The sequence below is a fragment of the Dipteris shenzhenensis genome, chromosome 32 (assembly GCF_047967505.1).
Source record: "Dipteris shenzhenensis isolate YYH24624 ecotype China chromosome 32, Dip_SZ_1.0, whole genome shotgun sequence".
Classification (NCBI taxonomy): domain Eukaryota; kingdom Viridiplantae; phylum Streptophyta; class Polypodiopsida; order Gleicheniales; family Dipteridaceae; genus Dipteris; species Dipteris shenzhenensis.
The window spans coordinates 7,873,462-7,898,285 of record NC_141627.1 but is presented as its reverse complement, the minus strand read 5'-3'; the positions used below and the strand labels follow the sequence as shown (position 1 = coordinate 7,898,285).

General features: G+C 42.3%; 1 protein-coding gene across 1 annotated transcript; it reads right to left on the bottom strand.

Annotated features, from left to right (window-relative positions):
• Positions 1–17,770: 17,770 nt before the first annotated feature.
• Positions 17,771–20,899, bottom strand: LOC147880255 (uncharacterized). The gene is made up of 2 exons (XM_087370722.1): positions 20,749–20,899; positions 17,771–20,642 (listed from the first exon to the last, which is right to left on the bottom strand). The coding sequence occupies exons 1-2, from the start codon at positions 20,847–20,849 to the stop codon at positions 18,236–18,238; spliced, it is 2,508 nt and encodes an 835-aa protein (XP_087226848.1). The 5' UTR covers positions 20,850–20,899; the 3' UTR covers positions 17,771–18,235.
• Positions 20,900–24,824: the final 3,925 nt, after the last annotated feature.

Below are 24,824 nucleotides of genomic sequence, written 5' to 3'. Positions count from 1 at the left end.
TCTTGCATGGGGATTTGCATGAGGAAATTTACATGGTGCAGCCGGAAGGCTTTGAAGAAAAGGGCAAAGAGCATTTAGTTTGTAAGCTGAAGAAGAGTCTCTATGGTCTTAAGCAAGCGCCTAGAGAATGGTATCAAAATTTTGATGCTTTCATTCGGTCCCAGGGTTTTAGAAGGAGTGAAATTGATCACTGCCTCTACACTAAAAGGGCTAAGGATAATAGCTTGATAATCCTGGCAATATATGTGGATGATATGCGATTGGCTAGCAAGAATACTTATGAGCTAGATGCATTAAAGGCCAAGTTGCATGAGGCCTTTGATATGAAGGATTTGGGACTTGTAGGTCATATTCTTGGTATGCGCATCACGCGTGATCGGAGTAGGAAATTCCTTTGGCTTTCACAGAAGGAGTATGTTACAAAAGTATTGCAGCGTTTCAAATGGAGGGGGGGAAGGAAGTGAGTACTCCATTGCCTCCATATGTGAAACTGAGTCATACAGATAGTCCTAAATCAGAAAACCAATATGAGCAAGCAAGAGTATAGTTGCATTCAATTTAGGCAAGACGAGCTAAACTCGTTCCAGTGGTTGGGCTAGACATTATGTTGGATTAGATGTCATTGATTGGGCTAGACATGAGGCTTTAGTTTGTTTACAATTGAGAGGAACCCATCGTTGGGCGGCCATTTGAACCAATAGGAAGCGACGTTTTCAACGATGGGGGGCATCTCATTACACACACTTCCCATGATCAAACTTTCCAATCCTACATCGATTCCACGTCCTGCCCTCTCCAAGCCCTTCCAACCTTGGCTTCCTAGCAATGGGCACCCTTCAAATCTGGTAATCACCTTTGTTTTCAGGGTCCCATAGATTATTGGTGGTTTCTTTTTTACTTAAAAGACCATCGTTGGGTGACCGTGGTTAAAGGGGGTGCCCATGGGTGGGCACTCAAATTTTTTAAACCCACGATGGGTAGTTGGTGTGTAATGGGGTGTGCCCATTACAGACTACCCAGGACTCTTTTTGGGTGCCCACACGTTGGGCTCTACTTGGGCCTCATATTCTACTACACTAGGAATTTGGGATCCTCATTGCGTATAAAGGGAAGTTGCCAGTATAGTAGAGAATGAGGACCCCAAATTCCCTTTATAGGGACCCTCATTTCCTACTACACTGGGAATTTGGGATCCTCATTCCCTTTGGTGGTGTGTAAATAGCCTAAGCCTCTTGCAATCATCCTCAGGGATTTCGAGAAGGCGTGCAATAGGAAAGACTCAGCTCTCTAGGAGAATCCCATGAGGATGGATTAGAGGTATCTAAGCAATAAATTGAATTGAGCTACTTGGGATCCACTAGCACATGGGTTGGGACAACTCTCTTAGATTAGAGTCCCAATGGAATGCCATTACTACTGTCAGATATAGTGATACGCCGACCCAACATATTATTACATATGGGATGGAGAGATAAAAGATTACCATTCTTTGAATATGATGCAATGGCAGAGGATAAGAGTGTCACTTGACAAGGCAAGCAGTGTGCTACTAACGCTCAACTAGGGGTAGACTAAGGCTGTTTACACATTGAGAGATTGCCCATGGCTGCTAGCCGGTCGATTGAACCAATAGGGTGCCAATTTTTTAACAGTGGGCGAGCATCTTGTTACACCCACGCCGACCATAGCCATACCTTCCAATCCTATGTGGACTCCACGTCCTTCCCTTCCGTGGGCAATGCCCAATGATGGACACCCTTCAAAACGTGCCAACCACGTGTGTTCAAGGTCCCACAAATTACAAAACTATCATTGGGCGGTTGCTGGGGGTTGTTAGGGGGTGCCTATGGGTGGGCACTCAATTTTTTAAAATGTGTAATGGGATGTGCCCATTCAAGACTGCTCAAGAGTGCCCACATGTTGGGCTATACAACCATGCTTAGTAGACTCTCTCGATGTGATGGGATTCTTGTGTTTTAGGGCTGGTGAGGGAAGAACATGCTGGTGCCTTGCCCGCCCGTTCTAGGGTTACCTTAGCTAGTGAACTAGAACCTTGAGAAGAAAGTTGCAAAGTACCTAATGTCTCCTTCTCGTAAAGATCCTTGTGGATAGCTAATCATGTATTGATTTTGAGAGTATATTATAGTGTGGTATTTGTTTTGGAGAAGAAGAAAGAACTTTATATGGGATCACATTCTGCCACAACTCTTGATCAAAGAACCAAACTCGTTTTAAATGTATGATGGAAGTCTATTCATAAAAAAGTTACATGTAAACTTGTGCAAATGGAGGCGGTGAATTACTGACTTCATGTAGAAATACGAGTGTGCATGTGTGTGGACGCATAGAAGTTGTAGGAGAATAATAAGCAATGACTAAAGCTGTTATAAGACGGCCACACCTTAGCTAGGTACAGTCGTGAGCAAGATTAGAGCCTTGCCCTTTACTCCAATGTGTGAGCTTCTTTTCTAAAATTAGGTCTGTGATTGGAGACAAGATCTTATGGAGATCCATCATTATAGAGCTAATGCTTTTCCTGAGACCAGTCTCTGGATGAGGTTGAATTGAGTGACCTTTAACAATACAATGACCACATCAGCTCTCTGACGGTAAAAAAACTGTCAGGTTCACGTACCCTAAAAAGGCTGTTATGGAGGATGGAGAGCGAAACCTTGAATAAAATGAGAATTGCAGATCATATCAACTGCCAGAGACTGGAATCATCTAGGATCTCATCTACGCCAAGAGTGCATAGTTGGATAAGGCTATTGCTAGTGGAAAGAAAGAATAGTTGTAGCATGCAAGTAGAGCAGCCATTACAAGTTCATCCACACACAGGCTTGCTTAATTGCTGCCCCATTTTCTGACGTGTCAATACAAACATGTCTGTAGACTGAAACCTTTGTTTGTCTCAGCGATCGTTCTTTGTCAGCTAGTGGAAACAACTGCAATACAGAGAAAGAATATATGGTTTCATCTTATACAATATTTCATCGACTGACTTACAATCCATGAGTATGAAGTCCTTAGAAAAGCTAAATTAACAATACACATCCGATGAGAGTCCAGAAGGCAACTTCAAGAATGCTAAAATCAGTATGATCATCACCCTCACCCTCCTTCCTTGCCCCTGGCCCCACTCTGTGAAGATAGTGGGAGAGAAGGAAGGAGTCTCACTTGCGGCTTTCTCACATACACAATGGGGGAATACACACAAAGGTGAAGGCTGAAAACAGTTTTCCTCTTCTTAGTTGTGAAAGCCAAAAGAACTCTAGTACAAAGAAATAGAAGAACCCTATATGTGGGTCTCAAACCAAACTCAGCTAACTAAGGTGGCATACTAACTGAGCCACGAACTAGAGTACATAAGGATAGCTGTCATCCAGTTATTATTCATGGGTGGTGTACCAACCGCATCTGCAACTAACAAGTCAGTGACATAAATGCACAACAGTCACCCTGGCATATCACGAGTGGAGCTCGATATCTCAACACTCCCCCTCGAGCTCAATCCCAATTCCTGCATACCAAGCAGGTCTCTGAACTTGCGCAGCTTCTCTGCGCCCAATGCCTTCGTGAATATGTCAGCTACCTAATCCTCTGTGCTGACATAAACTAGATCAATAAGACCTAGTAAAACCTTCTCCCGCACATAGTGATAATGCACCTCAATGTGCTTTATTCTAGCATGATAGACTGGGTTATTTGCCAAGTGTATACTGCTCATGTTGTCACAATAAATTACAACTGGCCCATCTGTAGACTGATGCATATCATAAAGTATCTTATGCAACCAAGCTACCTCACATGCAGCCATTGCTGCACCCCTGTACTCAGCCTCTGTGCTCGACAAGGCAACTGTAGGTTGTTTCTTGCTACTCCAAGTGACTACAGCACTCCCAAAAGAGAACACATATCCACTGGTAGATCATCTATCAGAAATACTACTAGCCCAATCAGCATCAGTGTATCCATGCAACTGTATCTGAACCCCAGTCTCATAAAATAGTCCATACTGCAATGTGGACTTCACATACTTGAGTATGCATCTAGCCGCATCCAAATGCAGTTTCCTTGGAGCCTGCATAAACTGACTTACCAATCTAACAGCATAGCTCAAATCTGGCCTAGTAATAGTCATATAAATCAAACTTCCTACTATGCGTTTGTACATAGTAGGGTCTTCTAGAAGCTCACTTGCATGCTCTCAGCTTCACATTCTACTCCAAAGGAACTGAAATAGGCTTACAGCCTGTCATCCCATATTTGGACAGCATGTCTAATCCATACTACCTCTGCAAGAGCCATATCCCACTTGGTGATCTAATCACCTCAATGCCCAAGAAATAACGCAGCTCTCCCAAATCCTTCATTTTAAACTTCTGCTTCAATAGCATTTTCACATGAAGGATATCTTCATTACTATTACCTGTGATGATCAAATCATCAACATAAATGACAAGCAGCATAATACCTTTCTTTGTTTTTCTCACATAAAGTGAGAAATCTGCCTTGGAAATCTGAAAGCCAATAGTGACAAGATAATGTCCTATCTTGTCAGACCATGCTCTAGGTGCTTGCTTCAAGCCATACAAGGCTTTCTTCAACCTGCAAACAAACTCAGGATGAACAGCATGAACATAACAGCATGAACATAACCTGGTGGCTACTCCATAAAGACCTCTTCTTGCAAATCACCATGTAAGAAGGCATTCTTTACATCCATCTGATGTAAAGACCATTCCTTTGATGTAGCCATAGCAATGACTGCTGTTACGGCTGCCATCCTTGCAACCGGACTGAATGTTTCTTCATAATCAATGCCATATGTCTGTGCATACCCCTTGATAACTAATCTTGCCTTGTATCTGTTCACAGAACCATCTGCATTGTGCTTCACCTTATAAACCCACTTATAGCCAATTGCATTCTTGTCTTTAGGCAAAGGCACCAATTCCCATGTAGCATTTGCTTCCAAGGCATCCATTTCTTCATCCATGGCTTTCTCCCATTTTTCTTTTCCCATGGCTTGCTCAAAAGAAGTGGGTTCTAGTTCCTATATCACTTTGACCATATAGGCATAGTGAATGGCTGTAAATCCATCATATTTCAGCCTATCCACATGATACCTAGCTCTGGTAGACCTGCGCAAAATAGACTCACTTCCAAGTGCTCTCAAAACATCCCTGGTCTTCCTTACTCTAGGTGTAACAACAAAAGGAATACCCAACTCATCATCAATGCTCTGTCCTGAGCCACTAGATTCACCATCCACATAAGAGTGACCTGCATTCACATCAAACATGGGCTGATCTACCTTCTCTTTTCCTTTTCATGATACCTACATACCACTATTTGCATTGCTTTGAGGAGATTCTCCTGATCTTAATCTGCACCACTGCTAGAGGACACTGCAGGTCCACTAATATTTTGTGATTGCTACTGTGAATTTTGTACAGCATTACCATTTTGTGTATCTACATCATTAATCACATTTACTGGTTTATACTAGCTGCTCATCTCATCAAAAACATCTCTGCTCACTGTAAACTTACGAGTAGAAGGGTTATAGCATCTATACCCTTTCTGCTGCAGAGAATAACCAATAAAGATGCACTTCTCAGCTTTTGGATCCAACTTGGACCTTAACTCTGACAAAATATGAAGAGGGGAGAGGAGAAGAGTGGAGATGAGGAGAGAGGGCACAGCTAGAGAGCACACCACAAATGACTAACTGTACACTAGAATTAGTTGAAAAAATAGAATATATACAATCCCTTTTAGGGTTAGGGTTAGGGGATCTAACCCTTTCCTTTATAGCACTCTATAAGGTTAGTGCTATGCACATATGATCACGTGATGGTGCTATGCACACATGATCACATGATGTTGAGCATGAACTCTCAACACCTTCCCTCAAGATCAACATCATGAAGTAGGCCTTCCCTCAAGATGATGATTCTGGGGAATCGAAGAAGGACTGAGCATTACATTCCATCACACCCCTTTAATGGGAATGTCCTTCCTCTGCATCAAACCAAGAGCTAGTCGGTGTTTCTCGAATAGCTCTTTACCGAGTGGTTTGGTAAAGATGTCTGCAACATTTTCTTTGCTATCACAATGCTGCAGTGTGATGTCACCAAGTAACACTCTTTCTCTGATGAAGTGCTCTCTGACATCAATGTGCTTTGTTCTGGAGTGATATACTGGATTTTTGGCCAATGCTTGAGCCGATTGATTATCACAGTATATTGTTGTTGGCTTTGACTCATCAAAGTAATCTATTTCTGACAATAGTCTTCTGAGCCATATAGCTTCACATGCACCTGTAGTGAGTGCCCTATATTCTGCTTTAGTCGAAGACAAAGAAACAGTTGGCTGTTTGTTTGACAACCATGATATAGCACCTTGACCAAGGAAAAATGCATATCCCTGTGTCGATCTCCTGGTCTCATGATCTCCAGCATAGTCACTGTCACAGTATCCATGCAACCGTGGATGACTTCCTCTATATTCTATCCCAAATTGTCTTGTACCTCTGATGTATCTCAAGACTCTTTTGGCTGCATTCCAGTGAGACTGTTGGATTTGCCATAAACTGTGCTAGTGAGCTTACTGCATAACAAATATCTGGCCGTGTGATTGTCAGATATATAAGAGATCCAATGAGTTGCCTGTAGTATCTGTCATTGACTGTAGGCTTTTCTGAATCTTTAGTAAGTTTCAAACTCTGTTCCATGGGAGTGGCTGCAATCTTGCAATCTGCCATATGAAACTTCTTCAGGAGACTATCAACATACTTGAGCTGACTCATGAATGTGCTATCTGAATTTCTCCAGAACTCAATTCCAAGACAATAGTGCATAAGTCCAAGATCTTTCATGTTGAACTCTGCAGATAAGTCTTGTTTTAGTTTTCTGATGAAGCTATCCTTGCTTCCTGTCACAATCAGATCATCTACGTACAAAAGTGCAATAGTAATATCTTCCCCTTGAACTTTGTAGTAGAGAGTATGATCTGCATTGGACTTCATGTATCCCAGATCAGCAAAATACTTGTCAATTCTGCTGTACCAACTTCTGGGTGCTTGCTTTAAGCCGTAGAGATTTTTCTTGAGATGGCAAACCTTGTTCTCCTTTCCTGGTTCAACATAACCGGCTGGTTGTTGCATGTAGACTTCCTCGTCTAGATAACCATTGAGAAATGCATTCTTGACATCGAGCTGATACACATTCCATTTACTGAGTGTCGCTAGTGATATCAAGAACCGTATGGAATCCATCTTTGCTACTGGAGCATAAGTCTCATCATAATCTTGACCATACTGTTGTGCAAATCCTTTTGCAACTAATCTGGCTTTGTATCTCTGAATACTGCCATCTGGATTGTACTTCACTTTGTATACCCATTTGTTGGCTATGGCCTTCTTTCCTGGTGGAAGGTCGCATAATTCCCAAGTGTTATTTTTATACAAAGCATCCATTTCTTCATTCATAGCAGTTTGCCATTCTGGCTTGTCTACTGCGTCTTCGAAGTACACTGGCTCTTCTGTAGCCATAATGGTAGTCATAAGAGCATAGTTGGTGGTTTCCACCTGAATTGCTTTGCCATTCTGAGCATATGTCAATCTGGCTGGTGGTCTACTTTCCCTAGTAGACCGTCTGAGCTGCTGTGATGCTGCTTGGGGTGTTGCTGGTAATTCTTGCTCTTCTTCATCAACCTGTTCTGTAGGTGACTGTGAAGTCGATGCTTCTATCTCCTGTGTAGGTGAGGTTTTCCATTCTGATTCCTCATCGAAGATTACATCTCTAGAGATAATGACTTTGCGGTTGATGGGATCATACAATTTGTATGCTTTGCTTTCTTCACTGTAGCCAACCATGATGCATTTGTGTGACTTCGCATCCAATTTCCTACGATGATCATCATGTATGTGGGCATATGCTATGCAACCAAATATGCGGAGATGCCCAATGCGTGGCTTGTGTCCAGTGAATGCTTCATAAGGAGTCATACCTTGTATCGGTTCGGTAGGAAGCCGATTAAGCAAGTAGTTAGCTGTAGCTATTGCTTCTGCCCAATACTGATTCGGAAGATGCTTTTCACTAAGCATTGCTCTAGCACTGTAAGTCCCATTCTTCCTTTCAGCTCTTGCATTTTGCTGAGGAGTATCTGCACATGTGAATTGTCTTCGAATGCCGTGATTTTTGCAAAAGTTCATGAAGGCTAAAGACATGTATTCACCTCCTCTGTCTGATCTCATGACCTTGATCTTTCTGCCTGTTTGGTTTTCTACCATGGCTTTGAATTCTTGAAATCTGGCAAACACTTCAGATTTCTCTTTCAGAAAGTAGACCCAACAATATCTGCTGTAGTCATCGATGAAGGTCAAGTAATAAAGTGAACCATTGATGCTGCGGGTCTGGGCATAACCCCATACATCTGTATGAATCAAATCAAGGATACCTCGTGCACGAGAGGTACTTCTGACAAAGTTGGTTCGCTTTTGTTTGCCGAAGCAGCATGCTTCACAAACTTTTCCAAGAAAAAACTGTAGCTTCGGAATCCCAATTGCCATATTCTGATTCCTTAGATCTAACAAGTACTTGAAGTTGACATGACCATATCTCTTGTGCCATTTTGCAGATAGTGGCATCTGTTGCATTTGAGCTGACATGGCATGCTTATCTGGTACTGTAGCTAGCATCCTGTATAAGTGTCCTTCCTTGACACCTTTTGCTACTAGCTGACCTCTTTTGGATTTGTCTCTGATAGTGCATTCATCACCATCGAAGATGACTTTGTAGTTGTGTTCCGTCATTTGACCTACTGACAAAAGGTTCTTGCTGAGCTTCGGAACATAGAGCACATCTTTGACTAATCCTTTTGTACCAGTGAAATTGTTCATAGGGATAACACCTGTCCCTTGAACCGGATTCGGTGTACTGCTGTGTAGATGACATTCTTTTGACCTTCTAATGGCTTCATTTCTGTGAACCATTCCTGGTGATTTGTCATATGAGATGATGCACCGCTGTCGATGTACCAAGGATCCTGTTCCACATGGTCGACTTGATAGCTGAAATCCTCTTTGGGATTGAAATCAGTGTCTAGGTGCATTGTCTAGGTGCATTATATTAGTCTGATGCAATTCCTCACTTGCAAGAAACATATTTCCATGTTCATTTGCAAAATGACTGTGACTAGAATGTCCACCACGATGATTTCCTCTTCCTCGGGAATTCCCTCGATTACTGCTGGATTGACCGCCTTGGTCATACTGCTTCTTGCGGCAATCTCTTTCATAGTGTCCAAACTTGTGACAATAGTTGCATTGAATGTTTGACACATTGGTGGATGCATTCCCTCATCCTTGGAATCTTCCTCGATTGGAATGATTTCCTCTTTGCTGATTTTGATGTTGGTGAGGATGCTGCTGATGCTGTTGCTGATTCTGACTTTGATTTTGTTGATGATGACCACTTTTCTGGTATGATCTACCTCTGTTTCTGCCTTTGCCTCTGCTTCTCTCTGAAGCTGTGAATGCCTGATCATTAGAATGACCTTTACGTGCTTGAATGGCCTGAGTCCTGAGTTCTTCACCAAGTAGAACTGACTGAAGTTCTTCCAGTGTTGGAATTTGCCGTTGGATGGCAATACTCTGGACTAGATTCTCATATCCTTCTCCTAGTCCATTCAGGATTACTTGAACCATTTCTGCGGGATTCATAGTCTCTCCTGCTGCTGCAAGCTGATTGTTGTAGTCTTTGATGCGGAGTACATAAGCATGACCGGTTTCATTGCTATTGCGGAAACTCTGGTTGATCTGGTTTCTCAGGGTGAATCCTGGATGTGTTCTTGGACTCGTAGAGAGCTGCGAACATATCCCATGCTTCTTTTGATGTCGTGACTGTGTTGAGCTGTCCTAGCATGACATCTTGCACATTCTGCTTGATCAGGTGATAGGCATACTTGTCTTTCTTATCCCATTCTGCTTGAGCTCGGGCAATGGCAGGATCTGCTACTGGTGCGGAAACTGTTTGTGTAGATGTAGATCCCGATGTAGATCCCGTTGCTGGTGCTGTGACAACAGATGGAGTAGAGCTACTGGTGGCTGGATCGGCCAATGGTCTAGGTATAGATCCATCGACATACTCCCATTTGTCCTGAAGCACAAGAATGGTCTCCATTCGGTATTTCCATGTACCGTAATTGGAGTTGTCTAACTTAGCAGATGCCTCCAGATTGAGGTTGCTAGTCAACATGGTGCAAACAATGTACTCAAAAAGTGTCCTGGAAAACTCTGTATGAATCAACTGCAAATACACTGAAGATGCCAAGTGAAATCTCTGTACCGTCAGTGAAGATAGAACTGCAGTAAATAAGATCTGACCTATGTTACAAGGCTTGGGGCAATGATGCCGGGAATAGCCAAGAGGCTTTACAAGGCTGAAAAATGATGTGCACGATGCCGTGAGATAGCCAAATAGGCTTTACAATGGTGGCATGTGTGTGTGAAATCAAGTGTTATCTGCCCACTGAATCAATCTGCAATGCCTCTGAACTCTGAAGTCTGCTCACTGAACTGATGAACGTAAGGTTTCAGGTAATGTAATGATGTGAAATCGGATGTGAGCGTATGGACTACTGACTCCGAGTAGGTACTAGTCGGGAATTTCGGGCATGGCTTAGATTGGCAACTTGGGGAATTCAAAGCGTCCCCTCTATGGCGATCTAGTCTACTCTGATCTAGATCTAAACCAACCGTCGATCGATGAAAGAGCAGCAAATAATTCCTTTTCTTTTGTTCTTTTTAAGTGCTGGGTCAGATGCGTCGATGTAGAGGCAAATGTGCGTGAAGGAAGTGGTTTTGTCGGCGAGGCTCAAATGTGAGTGTAACTTGCACCGAAATGTGCGCATGATGTAACGAGCACGTAGAGCACAAAAAATCGAGCAACTTTCCTTTTTGGAGCACCCTCAAATTCTTCCTGGATCAAGAGATATGACTTGATCTAGGTGGAGGGGCAAAAGGAGTGCAAATGGTGCTCAATGATGATGTGTCACTGTGAGTCACATGCAGTGATGATGTGGCACTGTGCTTAGCAAGAGGTGTGCCAGTGAAGCTCTGTGCTGAGGTGGCAGGAGTGTGCACATGCAGTGTGTGCACAGTGTGCCTAGCAAGGGACTGTGCCTGCAGAGGGTCAGTGCTGACTGGACTGCTGAGGTGGCACAGATGATGTCAGCAAGGTGACATGGCAATGCTGATGTGGCATTGATGATGTGGCACAAATGACGTGGCCGATGATGTGGCACAGGTGACGTGTCAGGTGACATGTCAGTCGGTGATGATGTGGCAGTGAGGATAGGCTGATGACGTGGCAATGGTGACATGGCAGAGGATAAGATAGCTACACGTGGCACATCCGGGTGCCTGATGATGTGGCAATTAGAGGTAAGGTTGCCACATGGCAAAACGCTATCTGCCACATGTTGAAACGTGAGGCACCGGAATCTACCCAAGATTCTGACGGAATCTTGGAGATTCCGTCGTCTTCTCCGATGATGGAGGCTGCAAAGTTGGGAAAGTCTGAAGGCTTGGCGTTGTCCGAGGAGGAGCCGTCGGTGTTGGTGCTGTCCGCTAGTTTTGTAGATGACTTCAATGAAAGGAGCAGCTTGTGGATGCTGAAGCGCCAAGGCTGCATACGAGGGTGCTGTGGCTTTGTTGGTGGCTACTCGCCATGAGGCTTGGAGGCGGTTGAGCCTAGAGCTTAGGAGAAGCCCGTGCTAGCTCATGGGAGTCGGTCGATCGTTCGAGGGAGATCTACTGGAGATGCAGTTCGTGGGAGTCGTTTATCCGTGAGCACTGTAGTCGCTCATCGTTGATGGAGCCAGGAGGCTTGGAGCCACTTTGTTGTAGACGAGGCGAGGCAGACGCTAGCCGATGCTGCTGGAGCCACTTTGTTGATGGAGCTGGCCGAGAAGCTGCCTAGTTGTAGCTTCTCTGCTGCTTCTTGTTGAAGCAGTCGCCTTGGATATCTTAGTTGAGTCACCTTGGAAGCTTGAGTCGACTGTAGAGGCTTTAGATGGGCTGGCGGCTCGCGTTGATTGCTGAGTCTATGGAGACATCGCAAAGAAGTCTTTCAAGGAGATAGGCTTGCCTTGACTCGACCGTAGAAGCCTTAGCTATAGGTTCTCTGGAACACTCGAAGTCTTTGTTGGAAGTGCTGTGTTGCATGCTTGTGTGCTTGCGAGGAGTAGAGTCCATCGGTGGAGCAACTGCGTTACGTGCTTTTCCATCGACTGGTTGGAGCTAGCTCGTGGAGGAAGGCTACGATCAACACCACAGACCTCTCAACATGGCCGATCTTGCCAAGCTCAACAATGGAGCTATCGGATCCGGTGGCACGGCTGCATGCAGGAGGCTGCACTGAATAGAGCCTCTCTGTGGAGGTCCGATTGGAGGTAGTACTATAGTCGCGGACGTCCATTGAAGGAGGCGACTCAATGCTTGTGATTGTTTGTGGAGTAGGAGCTTTGGATGCTTTCTTGCTTGCGAAGCATGCTAAAGAGGTCACGGGCATTCATTGGAGGCTGTTGGGAGCTTTGCAAGGCTTGTTGTCGGCCGTTTCTTAGCTACAGATCTTACTCCTCTCTCTTACACTCCCTAAAAGCTCTTAAAGATAGATTTCCTCTCGGAAATCTCAGGAACTCTCCCTCTCTCGCAAGAAGCTCTCAAAGAACTCACTAAGTCTCTCAACAAATCTATTGCAAAACAAAGAAGAATCTCAATGAACGGAAATTTCTATCATCAACGGAATGAAAGAATGCTCACTCAACGGAAGTTTCTCTCACGGAAGAGAAAACTCGATCTCAATCTCTATCTCACTCTCACAAGGTGGATGGCGCCTCAACGGAAGGCAAAACCATGCTCTGATACCATGACAAAATATGAAGAGGGGAGAGGAGAAGAGTGGAGATGAGGAGAGAGGGCACAGCTAGAGAGCACACCACAAATGACTAACTGTACACTACAATTAGTTGAAAAAATAGAATATATACAAACCCTTTTAGGGTTAGGGTTAGGGGATCTAACCCTTTCCTTTATAGCATCTATAAGGTTAGTGCTATGCACATATGATCACGTGATGGTGCTATGCACACATGATCACATGATGTTGAGCGTGAACTCTCAACAAACTCATCTGGCACATGAACATAGGCAATGCAATAAAAATTTTTCAAATGAGAAATATCTGGTTTCCTACCAGTATACATCTCTGGTGTCATGCAATGTATTGCTGCAGTGGGAGTCATGTTCATTATGTAAACTGCTGTAGCAACTGCTTCAGCCCAATAATAATCTGGTAGGTCTTTTTCATTTAGCATGGCCCGAGATACCTCTCCAATATGCCTGTTTTTCCTTTCTGCAAGTCCATTTTGCTGTGGGATATGACTGCATGAATATTGCTGCTTTATGCCATGCTCCTGCAGGAACCTTGCAAACTCATTTGAGAGGTACTCTCCCCCTCCATCTGACCTTAGGCATTTTAATTGCAGGCTTGTTTCTTTTTCAACCATAGCTTTAAAAGCTTTGAAATGCCCAAACACTACCATAGCTTTAAAAGCTTTGAAATGCCCAAACACTTTACTTTTCTTTTTCATAAAATACACCCAAACTTTTCTGCTGTAGTCATCAATAAAAATGACAAAATAATGACCTCCAATAGATGCAGCTTTAGTAGTCCACACATCAGAGTGGATTAATTCCAATGGCTTCTTATTCTCTTGAACATGTCTAGGAAATGGTTTCCTTGCCTGTTTTTCAAATTGACAGGCTTCACATACCTTATGCATTTCTGCAACCTTGAATTTAGGCAATCCTGCAACAATATTTTGGGCCTGCATTGATTTAAGTCGCTGTACATTAACATGACCAATGCGTTTATGCCAGATATCAATATCTGTAACTACACCGGTCCCATGTGCAAACATTGCTGCACTCAATTCAGGCATGTCCGCATCTAACGTAAACATCCTATCCTTCTTCTTTCCTTTTGCTATCAAGCGACCGTTATTTTTTATATCCTCAACAAAGCATCCATGAGGATTAAATCTGAGACGTGCAAGCCCTGCTCAACCATTTGACCAACAGAAACCAGGTTCTTGGTGATATTCGGGACATGAAATACATCAGACAGGTATTTCTTTTTCCCATCCTACATAGACAAAGAAATTTTACCAATCTGCACAATAGGATGTGTAGTATCATCACCAGTCTCCACAAGTCCTAGTCTTTCCATTTTTCTTGCATCTTGCCTCCATTCTGCATGACTTGTCATGTGGTTTAACGCACCTGAGTCAACATACCACACATCATTGCTTTCTTCTGCACTTGTCACAGAATTGATCATGTGCTGCACCATAAACAGATGCTCATTTCTGTCATCACCCTGTCTATTAGAAGATGCATAATTCCCTTGCTGCAATTTTTCATTCATGATGTCATTCTGCTTTTTATAGCAGTCTTTAGCCATATGACCCATTTTACCATAGTAGTAGCATTCAACATTGCTGTTTGCATTTTGGCCTCTCTGCCATCCACCACGAGCTCTTTGGCTTCCCCTACCTCTAGAGTTACCACGTCCTCCTCCATAGGATTGATTTTCTTGAGTTTGCTGCATATTCTGATTTCTACCACGGCCTCCAGATCGGCCTGCTCTACCTCTATCTCTGCCTCTGCCTCTTCCACCATTTGAGTAGAAGACAGTTTCTTTTGAAGTTCCTCCTGAAGAAGATGCATCACCATTTCTCTGCTCTTTAGAAATTAGAAGAGCAAACAACTCCTCAAAATCAGGAAATTTTTCACGGACGGCAATGGATGTCCGGAACTGTGCATAATCCTTTCCTAGATCATTCAAGGTCACAGAAACTAAATCATCATCTTCCACTGGCGACCCAATGGAAGCAAGTGCATCTGCAATTTTCTTCACCTTCATCTGGTAGTCATTGATGCTCATATTTTCTCTCTGCACATTGTGTAACTCCTGCTTGAGCTGCATTTTCCTGGCTTGCATATTTGTGCTGTACATTTTTCCCAAAGTATCCCATGCCTTCTTTGGCGTACTTGCATCTTGAATATGCACAATCATAGAATCTGAAATACTGATAGACAGCCAGTACATAACTTTTCTGGCTCTCTCATGCCATCCTTTAAATGCCTGCATTTCCTGTTAATTGGAAACATTAGGAAGAACTGGTTCTTCTTCATTTCTTGTAATGAACTCCCAATAGCCTTTTCTCATAAGAAAATTCGTCATTCTAAACTTCCATGCTTGGAAGTTGTTCTTGTCAAGCTTTTCAGTGACAATCTGTGAAAGAGAATCAGACGCCATTATAGAACACTGCAAAATATTCTGTCATTGCAAAAAACACAGCTTCTGTCTCACAAGGGTAAATCTGCAAAACTGACGAAAGTGGTATTTGACCACACAGTCACTTCCTAGTGACGATTTTGCATGAACAGGCAATAAGGATGATTCTGTAACTCCCAATATCTCTGCGCACAAGCATACGATGCAATTTCTGCGGTAACTTTTCACCGACCTGCACAGCAGTGGTCGCACAACAAAAACATGGCCTTTTTCTCAGTGCTTGCGGAGAACTTTCGCCTCCAAAATAGGCCCCGAAATGGCTTCGAATCAAAAAAATAAAGTCACTTGAGGGCTTCGCCCAATCCCGCAGCATATACTGCCCTCTCGCCACACCGCGAAGGACGTCTCAATCTGAGACAATGCACTCTTGCACTTTCCGACCGTTCTACCTGCAGAGATTTGCTCCCAAACTTGAAAAACGAAAAGCAACACTGGTCCTCTTACCAGGACACCGTGAAGTTGGTTTGCTTTCTTGAGCTCCTTACCACGAACCAAGCTCTGATACCATGTGAAGATAGTGGGAGAGAAGGAATGAGTCTCACTTGCGGCTTTCTCACATACACAATGGGGGAATACACACAAAGATGAAGGCTGAAAACAGTTTTCCTCTTCTTAGTTGTAAAAGCCAAAAGAACTCTAGTACAAAGAAATAGAAGAACCCTATATGTGGGTCTCAAACCAAACTCAGCTAACTAAGGTGGCATACTAACTGAGCCACGAACTAGAGTACATAAGGATAGCTGTCATCCAGCTATTATTCATGGGCGGTGTACCAACCGCATCTGCAGCTAACAAGTCGGTGACATAAATGCACAACAGTCACCCTGGCATATCACGAGTGGAGCTCGATATCTCAACACACTCTCCCACCTTTCCCATCGGAATTCGTTCCTTAGCCTGAGGCTACAGTGGTCATATCACCTTGTGTGTTAATGTCTTAATAATTATGCTGTGAACTTCCATTCCACATCTGACAGTGTTGTCAGCATTTGGCCAACCTCTTAAGTAGACACGACATGTATGGTTTGTTACTACAGATAAAGTAATGTCTTAGTACATGACAAAGAAACATTGTTTGCCATCATTATGTTTGAATGTGAAAGTATTGGTCATTACACCTAAATTTCTTTCGTTTTCATATGGTTGACCATGGTCTCATCATTCTGTTGCTGTTATTCATATTTAGTTAGAAAAGTTCATTTTTTAGAGTGCAGGGTAGTGGAGGATTCATCCCCAATTTATCTCTGTTCATGGATCTGTTCTTGTACGTGAGGGAAATCACATCTTAAACAGTAATGAGCATGTGAAACATAGACGTTGAGAGACCCACACTCCACAGGCCGAAACTTTTTCAATACTGGCGGTGTTTGATACAACAGGATGGCATGTAAACTTTAAAACCTTTTCCACATTGCACACATTATGCTGATGCACTTTCTATTACATTATATAGAAAAATGAAGCTTTGAAACTCTGCCATTTCACAGAGGGAGAATGACAAGAATACGCTTTTGTTTGAAGCTTCTTGTTATTCCAAGGACAAACAAAAAAAATCATCACATGGCCCTAAAGAAAAACGACAAAGAAAACTGAAAGTAAGGTTTACTAGGAGGTTAAGCAACTGCAGGCTGGGAAATTTTTACAGAGAAAAGTTTGAATTCTGATGCAGGACAGAAAGGGAGACGATGGGCAGATAGTTGTCAAAGGAATGCCTTGAATGTTGAATTGGCCAATACTAACACCCACACTTGATGTCAAGGATGATATATCAGCTTTTTGTAACTACACCAAACCCTACAATTTAAAAGGAATGCTTCCTCTGTATGAAATTTAATTAAAATCATAAAATATGAGGCCCAATGACTCCAAGTGAAGTTTAAACCGGCCTGCATGGAGCTCAAATTACTCGTAGATCACATATCACAGGGATCATTGCATAGACACACAGAGGGTATTCCTACTTCTGTGCTAGAAATCTTGATCCCTATCCATGACGTACCCTTGATTTGGTCCCTTCTCTTTGGTTTTCTGCAGATGTTAATAAAACTCTCTCTCTCTCTCTCTCTCTCTCTCTCTCTCTCTCCACTTCAAACCGAGTTTGTTATGATGCCACTTCAGACCAATGCCATCTTCGAGACAGTGACATCTACAACAGATATGCACTATGCCTAGCTGGAGATTACAGAGATTGGCCCAGAGCTTCAAAAAATCGGGCAAACAAAACACCATCGATTTTGACATTAACTTCCAATACTTGCATCCAAATTTTCCAAATCACACAGGCACAACCTATTTTCAAAAATTCGTATTTATCAGTTCCTCAACGCTAATATCGAGGTTCCTTTCAGCATTGATCTGAGAGGGCATTGATAGTCACCCCATATTGTATATCTTGTGATTTTGGAGTTTATTTGATGCCCATTGTATCCAGAAAAATATTTCAACGTTTTACACTTTCTAAGCTCAACAGAGACAATCAGAACCTCTGTTCCAATATGCACAAAGATTGGATGTAGGTCCCAGGATACTCAAATGAGACCAGAGAGCCTTTGGACACGAGCCTAATTATGTTCATTTAATTTGATCAAGGCACTTCTTAGGAATGACTAAACGTCCATATGGCCCAGATAAATAAAATTGTTTTCATTCTCTTGCTCAATTACCGTAGAGACAGTATGTCATGAATTACATAAAATGGGCATATCCACACTTTGCCACAGTGGGTGTGCACTCACCTTGAACCATTCGAAAAACAATCACCAGACTGACTGTCATGTCCGAAAACTTTTGAAGGGGGTGGAACTTTATGGCAATCCAATGCTCTGCATAGACCCTTGTGCATGAGGCCGCTGGTGCCAAGGATGCGCAATCCACCTAAACAACCCTTTTTCCAAAATCTTTTCCCACAGGCTGCAAGCAGCTGTGACTTTGCCAGATTGCTGTAAGTTGTGCAATAATGGCATGTACAGTTTCAAATTTATTTCGTCATCATCGCCTGATTTGGCCTCTGCAGGCCTAGAAAATAGCGCATTATAATTTATATCATTGGGCTCAAAATTGTCTGTCACCATGGTCAAGAAAAGGTCACATGCCTCAGCTACCTTGTTCATCTTGCAACAGCCAGCAACCAAAGTCGTGAATATAACTGGATCCGGCAGAACACCCCTGTCTTTCATGTCATGGAAAACCTCCAAAGCTGTATCTAGTCTTCTTGCCTTGCACAGGCTGTAGAACAATGGTCTGTATGTGTAAGAATCAGGAGCACACCCCTTTTCTACCATACCTGAAAAATATTCCAAAGCCTTGTCTACATTGCCAGCTTTACACAGCCCATTGATCATAAGGTTGTAAGATACAGATTCAGGAGGGAGACCCTGCTCTAGCATTCGATCTAGTATTTTGCACGCACAATCCACTCTGCTAGCATCACATAGACCCTTGATGAGCACTCTGAAGGCAAACCCTGACACTTGACACTTTGCATTAATCATGGCGTCTATGGCCTTCATAGCACTATCCAAAGAACCTACATTGCATAGGCAATTCATGAGCGAGGTACAGCCGGCAGAAGTAGGTGCATACCCTTCTGCCACCATGTTTGAGAAAAGCTGTTGGGCTTCCTCACTGCATCCTGCCCTAGAAAGACCGTCAATCATGATGTTGTAAGCTGCAGCATTAGGCCCACATTTCTTCTCCTTCATGTCATTGAAGTATCTGTAAGCCTCCTGAACTTTACCCACCTTGCATAACCCATGGATCAACACACCATAAGATACAACATTTGGCACGCCACCACTATCTATCATTTTTTCCCACATTGCACAAGCTTCATCCATCCTTTCCAATTTGCTGAAACCTTCCACCAAAATCCGATAAACAACTTGGTTCACTTTCACTCCCTCTGCTAGAAGTGTATTCAGGAGCTTCAGGCCATCATCTATTCGGTCAGCCTTGCAAAACCCATCGATCAAGATTGCATACGTGACACTGTTGGGAGCACATTTCTCAGCTCTCATGCTGTCTAAATGCGCACAGGCTTCATCCACCTTTCCTGCTCTGCAAAGACCATTTATTAAAGCACTGTAGGTGATAACATTTGGCGGAAGGCCATTGTCCTTCATCTTATTGAAAAGTTCACAAGCTTTTACGAGATTGCCTGCTCTAGAGAAGCCATTGATCAAAGTTGTCCACGTTACAACACCCATCTTTAGTTTTCTCTCTTTCATGTCTCCTGCTATCTTAAGAGCATCCTGCAGACGGCCTGCTTCACAAAATCCACCGATCATCATGTTGAAAGCAAATTCATTCGCAAGGGAGGGAAGGGACAACATTTCCTCGTATATTGCCATGGCTGCAGTTAGCTTCTGTGCCCTCATAAGAGCACTAAGCAGCGTGTTGTAGGAGTACACGGAAGGAGAAACACCATAATCTGACATTTCCCGGAGTGTCCGAACAGCGTCAAAGACCATTCCCACCTCACCATAGCTCTTGATGAGCATGTTAAATGGACCATCCTCTAGCTGAAATCCTTCTCCCTTCATATCCGTTATGAGTTTCCAAATTTTGATAAATTCCCTTGCCTGGGCCAAAATTTTGATAAGACCTGTATATGTAACGACATTATGACTATAGTCCTTCTGCCCACCAGCCCAATGAAAAAAGCTGAGGGCAGTATCGACATCTTCGATGGTTTTCAGAACCTGACTGACATGAAATGGAGTGACTCTGATTTCGAGCTGATCAAGAGCGCATTCTAAACCAGCTGCTCCAGCCTTTTCCCGTACGACAGCACACATCTGTTCAATCTCCACAGGGCGATCGGCCAAAGGCAGGCTCAGAGGTCTCCATCTCTTATTACTTTGTTGTCTGCGCTTACTCCTGGGACGCACAGAACCAAAGCCACGAGCCCAAGGGAGGGTTATGCCACTCTGGGGCTGACAGCTGATATCTTCGGGCAAATGGGTTGATTCGTCCGGTTCGAGCTCCTCATAGGCAAGAGTGTTGACGCGCTGTGTGGTTCCGAAATGCCTTCTACGGCTGCAGCATTCTAGAATGGAACCACGTCCCGCCAATCCACTGGGAGGCTGGAAAATCTGCAGCCCCCGAGCTGCTAAGCATTTCCTAAAAGAACCCATTTCATCAAAAGCATGACGCTCTTGACTGAGATGACGAAATGGCAGATTGGGACGTGAAATGCTCCCCAACCACCTCCTGCAACAACAACAACAACAACAACAACAACAATATATGACGGTTTGGTTTCTTTGGACCCTAAACCCCTTCCAAGAGCCTCGTGGTTTTACCCATAGGACCTCACCTCATTTGGTTTGGACGTTTGCCCACCACGCCGCGGCTGCCTCCATTCGATTCCCCTCGGCATAGATGCGTGCTGCCTGTGTCACCATAGGCCTCCACCATGTCCCTCGTAATTGGTCGATTCCCCTCGGCATGGATGCGTGTTGCCTGTGTCAGCATAGGCCTCCACCATGTCCCTCGTACTTGGTCGTGCACAAAAAAGAAGGCAACAAAATAATAATAATGTTTAGGAACTCATCACGCCACTATGGATATGGATGTTTTTTTTTTGCAGGATTCAAAATTGTATTAAAAGAAAAGAAAGTCAAATATGTACAATAGAATAAAAAATCTGACTGCCTTTATAGAAAGGCAAATGCAACTAGAACTCTATAAGCATCATGCTTCCTGCTACCACCCTCTTAATCTCTGCTATGACATTTTCAATAGGCAGTCTTCCGCCTTGCAGTCTATCGAAGACAACTCTATTCTTGCAATCATGATTGATGCATGATCCCTCCAATCATGATTCATGATCGGTAAGGATGCAAAATCATGATTCATGCATCAATCGATTGTCGGTAAGAAAACTTGCTCTCCTACTCACTCTTCTAAAATAAAACCTATTAATTTCTCAGGACGAACATGCCAAATTAAAGATCCTTTGGTTTTCCAAAATGAAAACCAGGTGTTTAAAATAGCACTCATCCCTTAAACTCCTAGCAAGATCAAAAGCTCATGAGGTTGTTTGGATTTTGGTGGTCTTTATGGCTTGAGCTAGGTTTCAAAGTTAGCTCCACACCTATGTTTACTAAGTGGGCTCTAAGGCTTGAGGTAGGTTTCAAAGTGGGCTCTATATCTTCAAGGCCACAATAGCACATACATCTAGGCATTGTGTTCATTTTGGGCCTTGACACTTTCAAATAGGCATTGTGTTTATTTCGGTATTTTGGGGGTTTTCCAAAAACTAGTTGTGTGCAACCCAACTTTAATGAGTAAATTTATTAAAGCGAAAGGTTTGATGAGTAAAAATTGAACGTTAGATTCCATCAATTGCACTCATCCATGCATTAAATGCACACATTTTGGTACTTTGGGGGTTTTCCAAAAGCTAGTTGTGTGCAACCCAACTTTAGTGAGTAAATTTATTAAAGTGAAAGGTTTGATGAGTAAAAATTGAACATTAGATTCCATCAATTGCACTCATCCATGCATTAAAAGCACACATATCATCATAATAGGGGAAAAAAGGGGTGGAAAGAATGAAGAAGAAGGAGGCAATAGCACATGAAGTGAGAGGGATGAAGGGGTGAGGTGGGGGGAACATGCTTCCTCTCCATAGTTTAGAAAATTTCGAAATAGGAGCTTCCCTCATAGTTTGTAGTTCTTTAGGTGTCCACAATTGTGTCAAGAATTGCCTAAAATACCATGAAGAAAAGGGTTGAAAAGTTAAAATTACCTTTTATACAAGAGAGTCTTCCAAACAAATAATGCACTCTGCATAAACTTATCCAAATTAATAGTACTATTCAGGATAAGGATTCCTTACCTTCCTTACCATCAAGTCTCCTCCTGAAAGAATCACACAAATGTATATATACGATCGCACACATGGAATCCATGTCTCTTAATTGGAAACTATGTCTCCCATTTATGGGTACTGGAAGAAATCAAGAGTAGCCATCGTGAGTCATCAAACATCGCCACACTAAGACCAAGCACTACCTCAAGCATTTCATTGGACCACACATTCCAACGTGCATGCCAATGTTTATGATCATGCACATGGAATTCATGTCTCATAATCAGCAACTCCGTCTCCCATCTATAGGTAGTGGAAGAAATCAAGAGTAACATCGCCACACTAGGATCAAGCACTACCTCAAGCATTTCATTAAACCTAGGCATGTATTGTATCTTTCCACTAGCAAAAAGATGAAACAATAGCCTACACCCAAGTCCAATGTTACCACAGAAACAAACATTAAGGCTACATTCTAAACAACTCTCATAAGAACCATAAATATGAGTTTACCTCTACACGACTCACTTTGCTTCCAATATAATTTGTTGTTGCAATTGTTGGGTCAAAGTGGGCTCCATGTGAGCCAAAATTTCATGAAATAGCTCTTCTCTATAGCACACAACTGATTTTTGGGTTGCACCACCTCCCTTCTGCCCAACCCTAGCATCTTAAGGTGCAAGTATTTCCCCTGTGCTTCTCATTTGTATGCTACTAAGGAATTTGGGTTTTTATTTTGAGTGATCCTCTCTAAGTTCCTTTTACATGCTAGTTTATAAGATGGCTCTTGATTTATACGTTTTGTGTCCCAAGATTACTGCACCAAAGAATTGTATGAAGAAAGAGCTACACAAGTGGAAAATAATTGTTTTCTCTAAAGAGCAATGTTTGGAACCATCTGCTTCCAAAATCAGAATGAAGACAGATGGCAAGAGCCCATTGAGAGGAAGTTCAAAGAAAAGCAATTTGTTTTTGTAGTTCCTCTTTTTCACATTTTCCAAGGCGGGTGGAGTTGTTTTGGATATGGTTACTGGAGCAAGTGTGTCCATTGATGAAAGGCATGTGTACATGTTATGGGCATGGATTTTGACCAACAAGTGATAAATTGGATATTGAGACATGAAGATGAGTTGTCATGGTCGACTTTGATGCTAACATTTGGGATTTGCTTATGTAATGACAGGAAATTTGAGATTTGCTTATGTAATTATAGGAAATGATATAATGCTAGCAATTGAGCTTTGCTCACGTAATGATAGGAAACAAGGTATGAGCTTGGTTAAGGTATAAAAATGGTTTGATTTTATAAATGGTCTCTCTAAATGTATAGTAAAAGAAGGTCATTGTGAGTCTTCTTCAACCTACCTTAAGAGGTTCTTGAGTTTGAAGAGCCCATTGTGGATGTTGACTTTTGGTAAGTGATATTGATTTTCTTCATTGGAATTATATATCAGCTTTGAATAGGAGAACTAGTACAAAATGACAATTACAATAGTGCATTGCACAGCAAAGACTATGGCTAGGCACATGATTATGCATGGTGTGAAAAATGTAAGAAAGGGAGCATCAAAGAGGAGGAGAAATTGTTGTATTTATGTGGATGATATTGCTACAAAGGAGTAGCCCTTTCTCACATCCATCAATGAACTACTCAACCTACTTTCATTACATTACTTTGGTTTTCTATGACTATCGTGTCTTCCTTTTATAGATATTTTATTTTGGCCCATATTTTGGTGTACCTGGCTTTTATTTTTGGGAGAATCAATAGAACTTCATTTTCTCTTCCATCAATTTTAAGTTATGTTGTAACGACTTGAAGCAACTATCATTCCCTTGCATCATTCAAGTTATGCTGTAATGTTTTGCATCATTCAAGTTATGTTGTAATATCTTGCAACTATCACTCAATTTATGTTTTGCATCGTTCAAATTATGTTTTAATGTCTTGAATGATGCACATACATGAGGAAAACCTTAAATTCATGCGTGTTCTTTTGAAATGAGATTTTTTCAAGTTTTGTGTGATGGACACATAGCCACTAGTTATATGTTTTCAAATTGCATGTCTCACATAGCTAGCTATACATTTAAAGGATGAAAAAATTGCTAAATTCACATACACACAAAATTGACAAAATGTCAAAACCCCTAGCCTCATATCTCATGGTTCCATCCCTCAAAGTCAAGAATTATTATTCCATTCCTAATAAAATCCAACAACTACAAAGACTCCAGATTTACAACGATAAATTTTCCAAAGAATTTTGAAAGGACCTTTTCAATGTAATTGTTGCCATCTGCTCATTGATCATGTTCTAGGTAAATTGTAAAATGAAGGAGACAGCATGCCCTAGTAGCCCTAATGATTAAAATTTCAGACAAAATCCAACAACTACATAAGAATTTGGATTCACAATCTTACATGATTCAAATAGAATCCCTAAGAGACCATTTTGGTATTAAGTCTCTCCAACCACTCATTCATTATGTTCAGGGTCAAGTGTATACATATTTACAAGAAGAATGAAGAAGGCAATATGTCCTAGTAGCCTTATTCATCGAAAAAAGAGAAT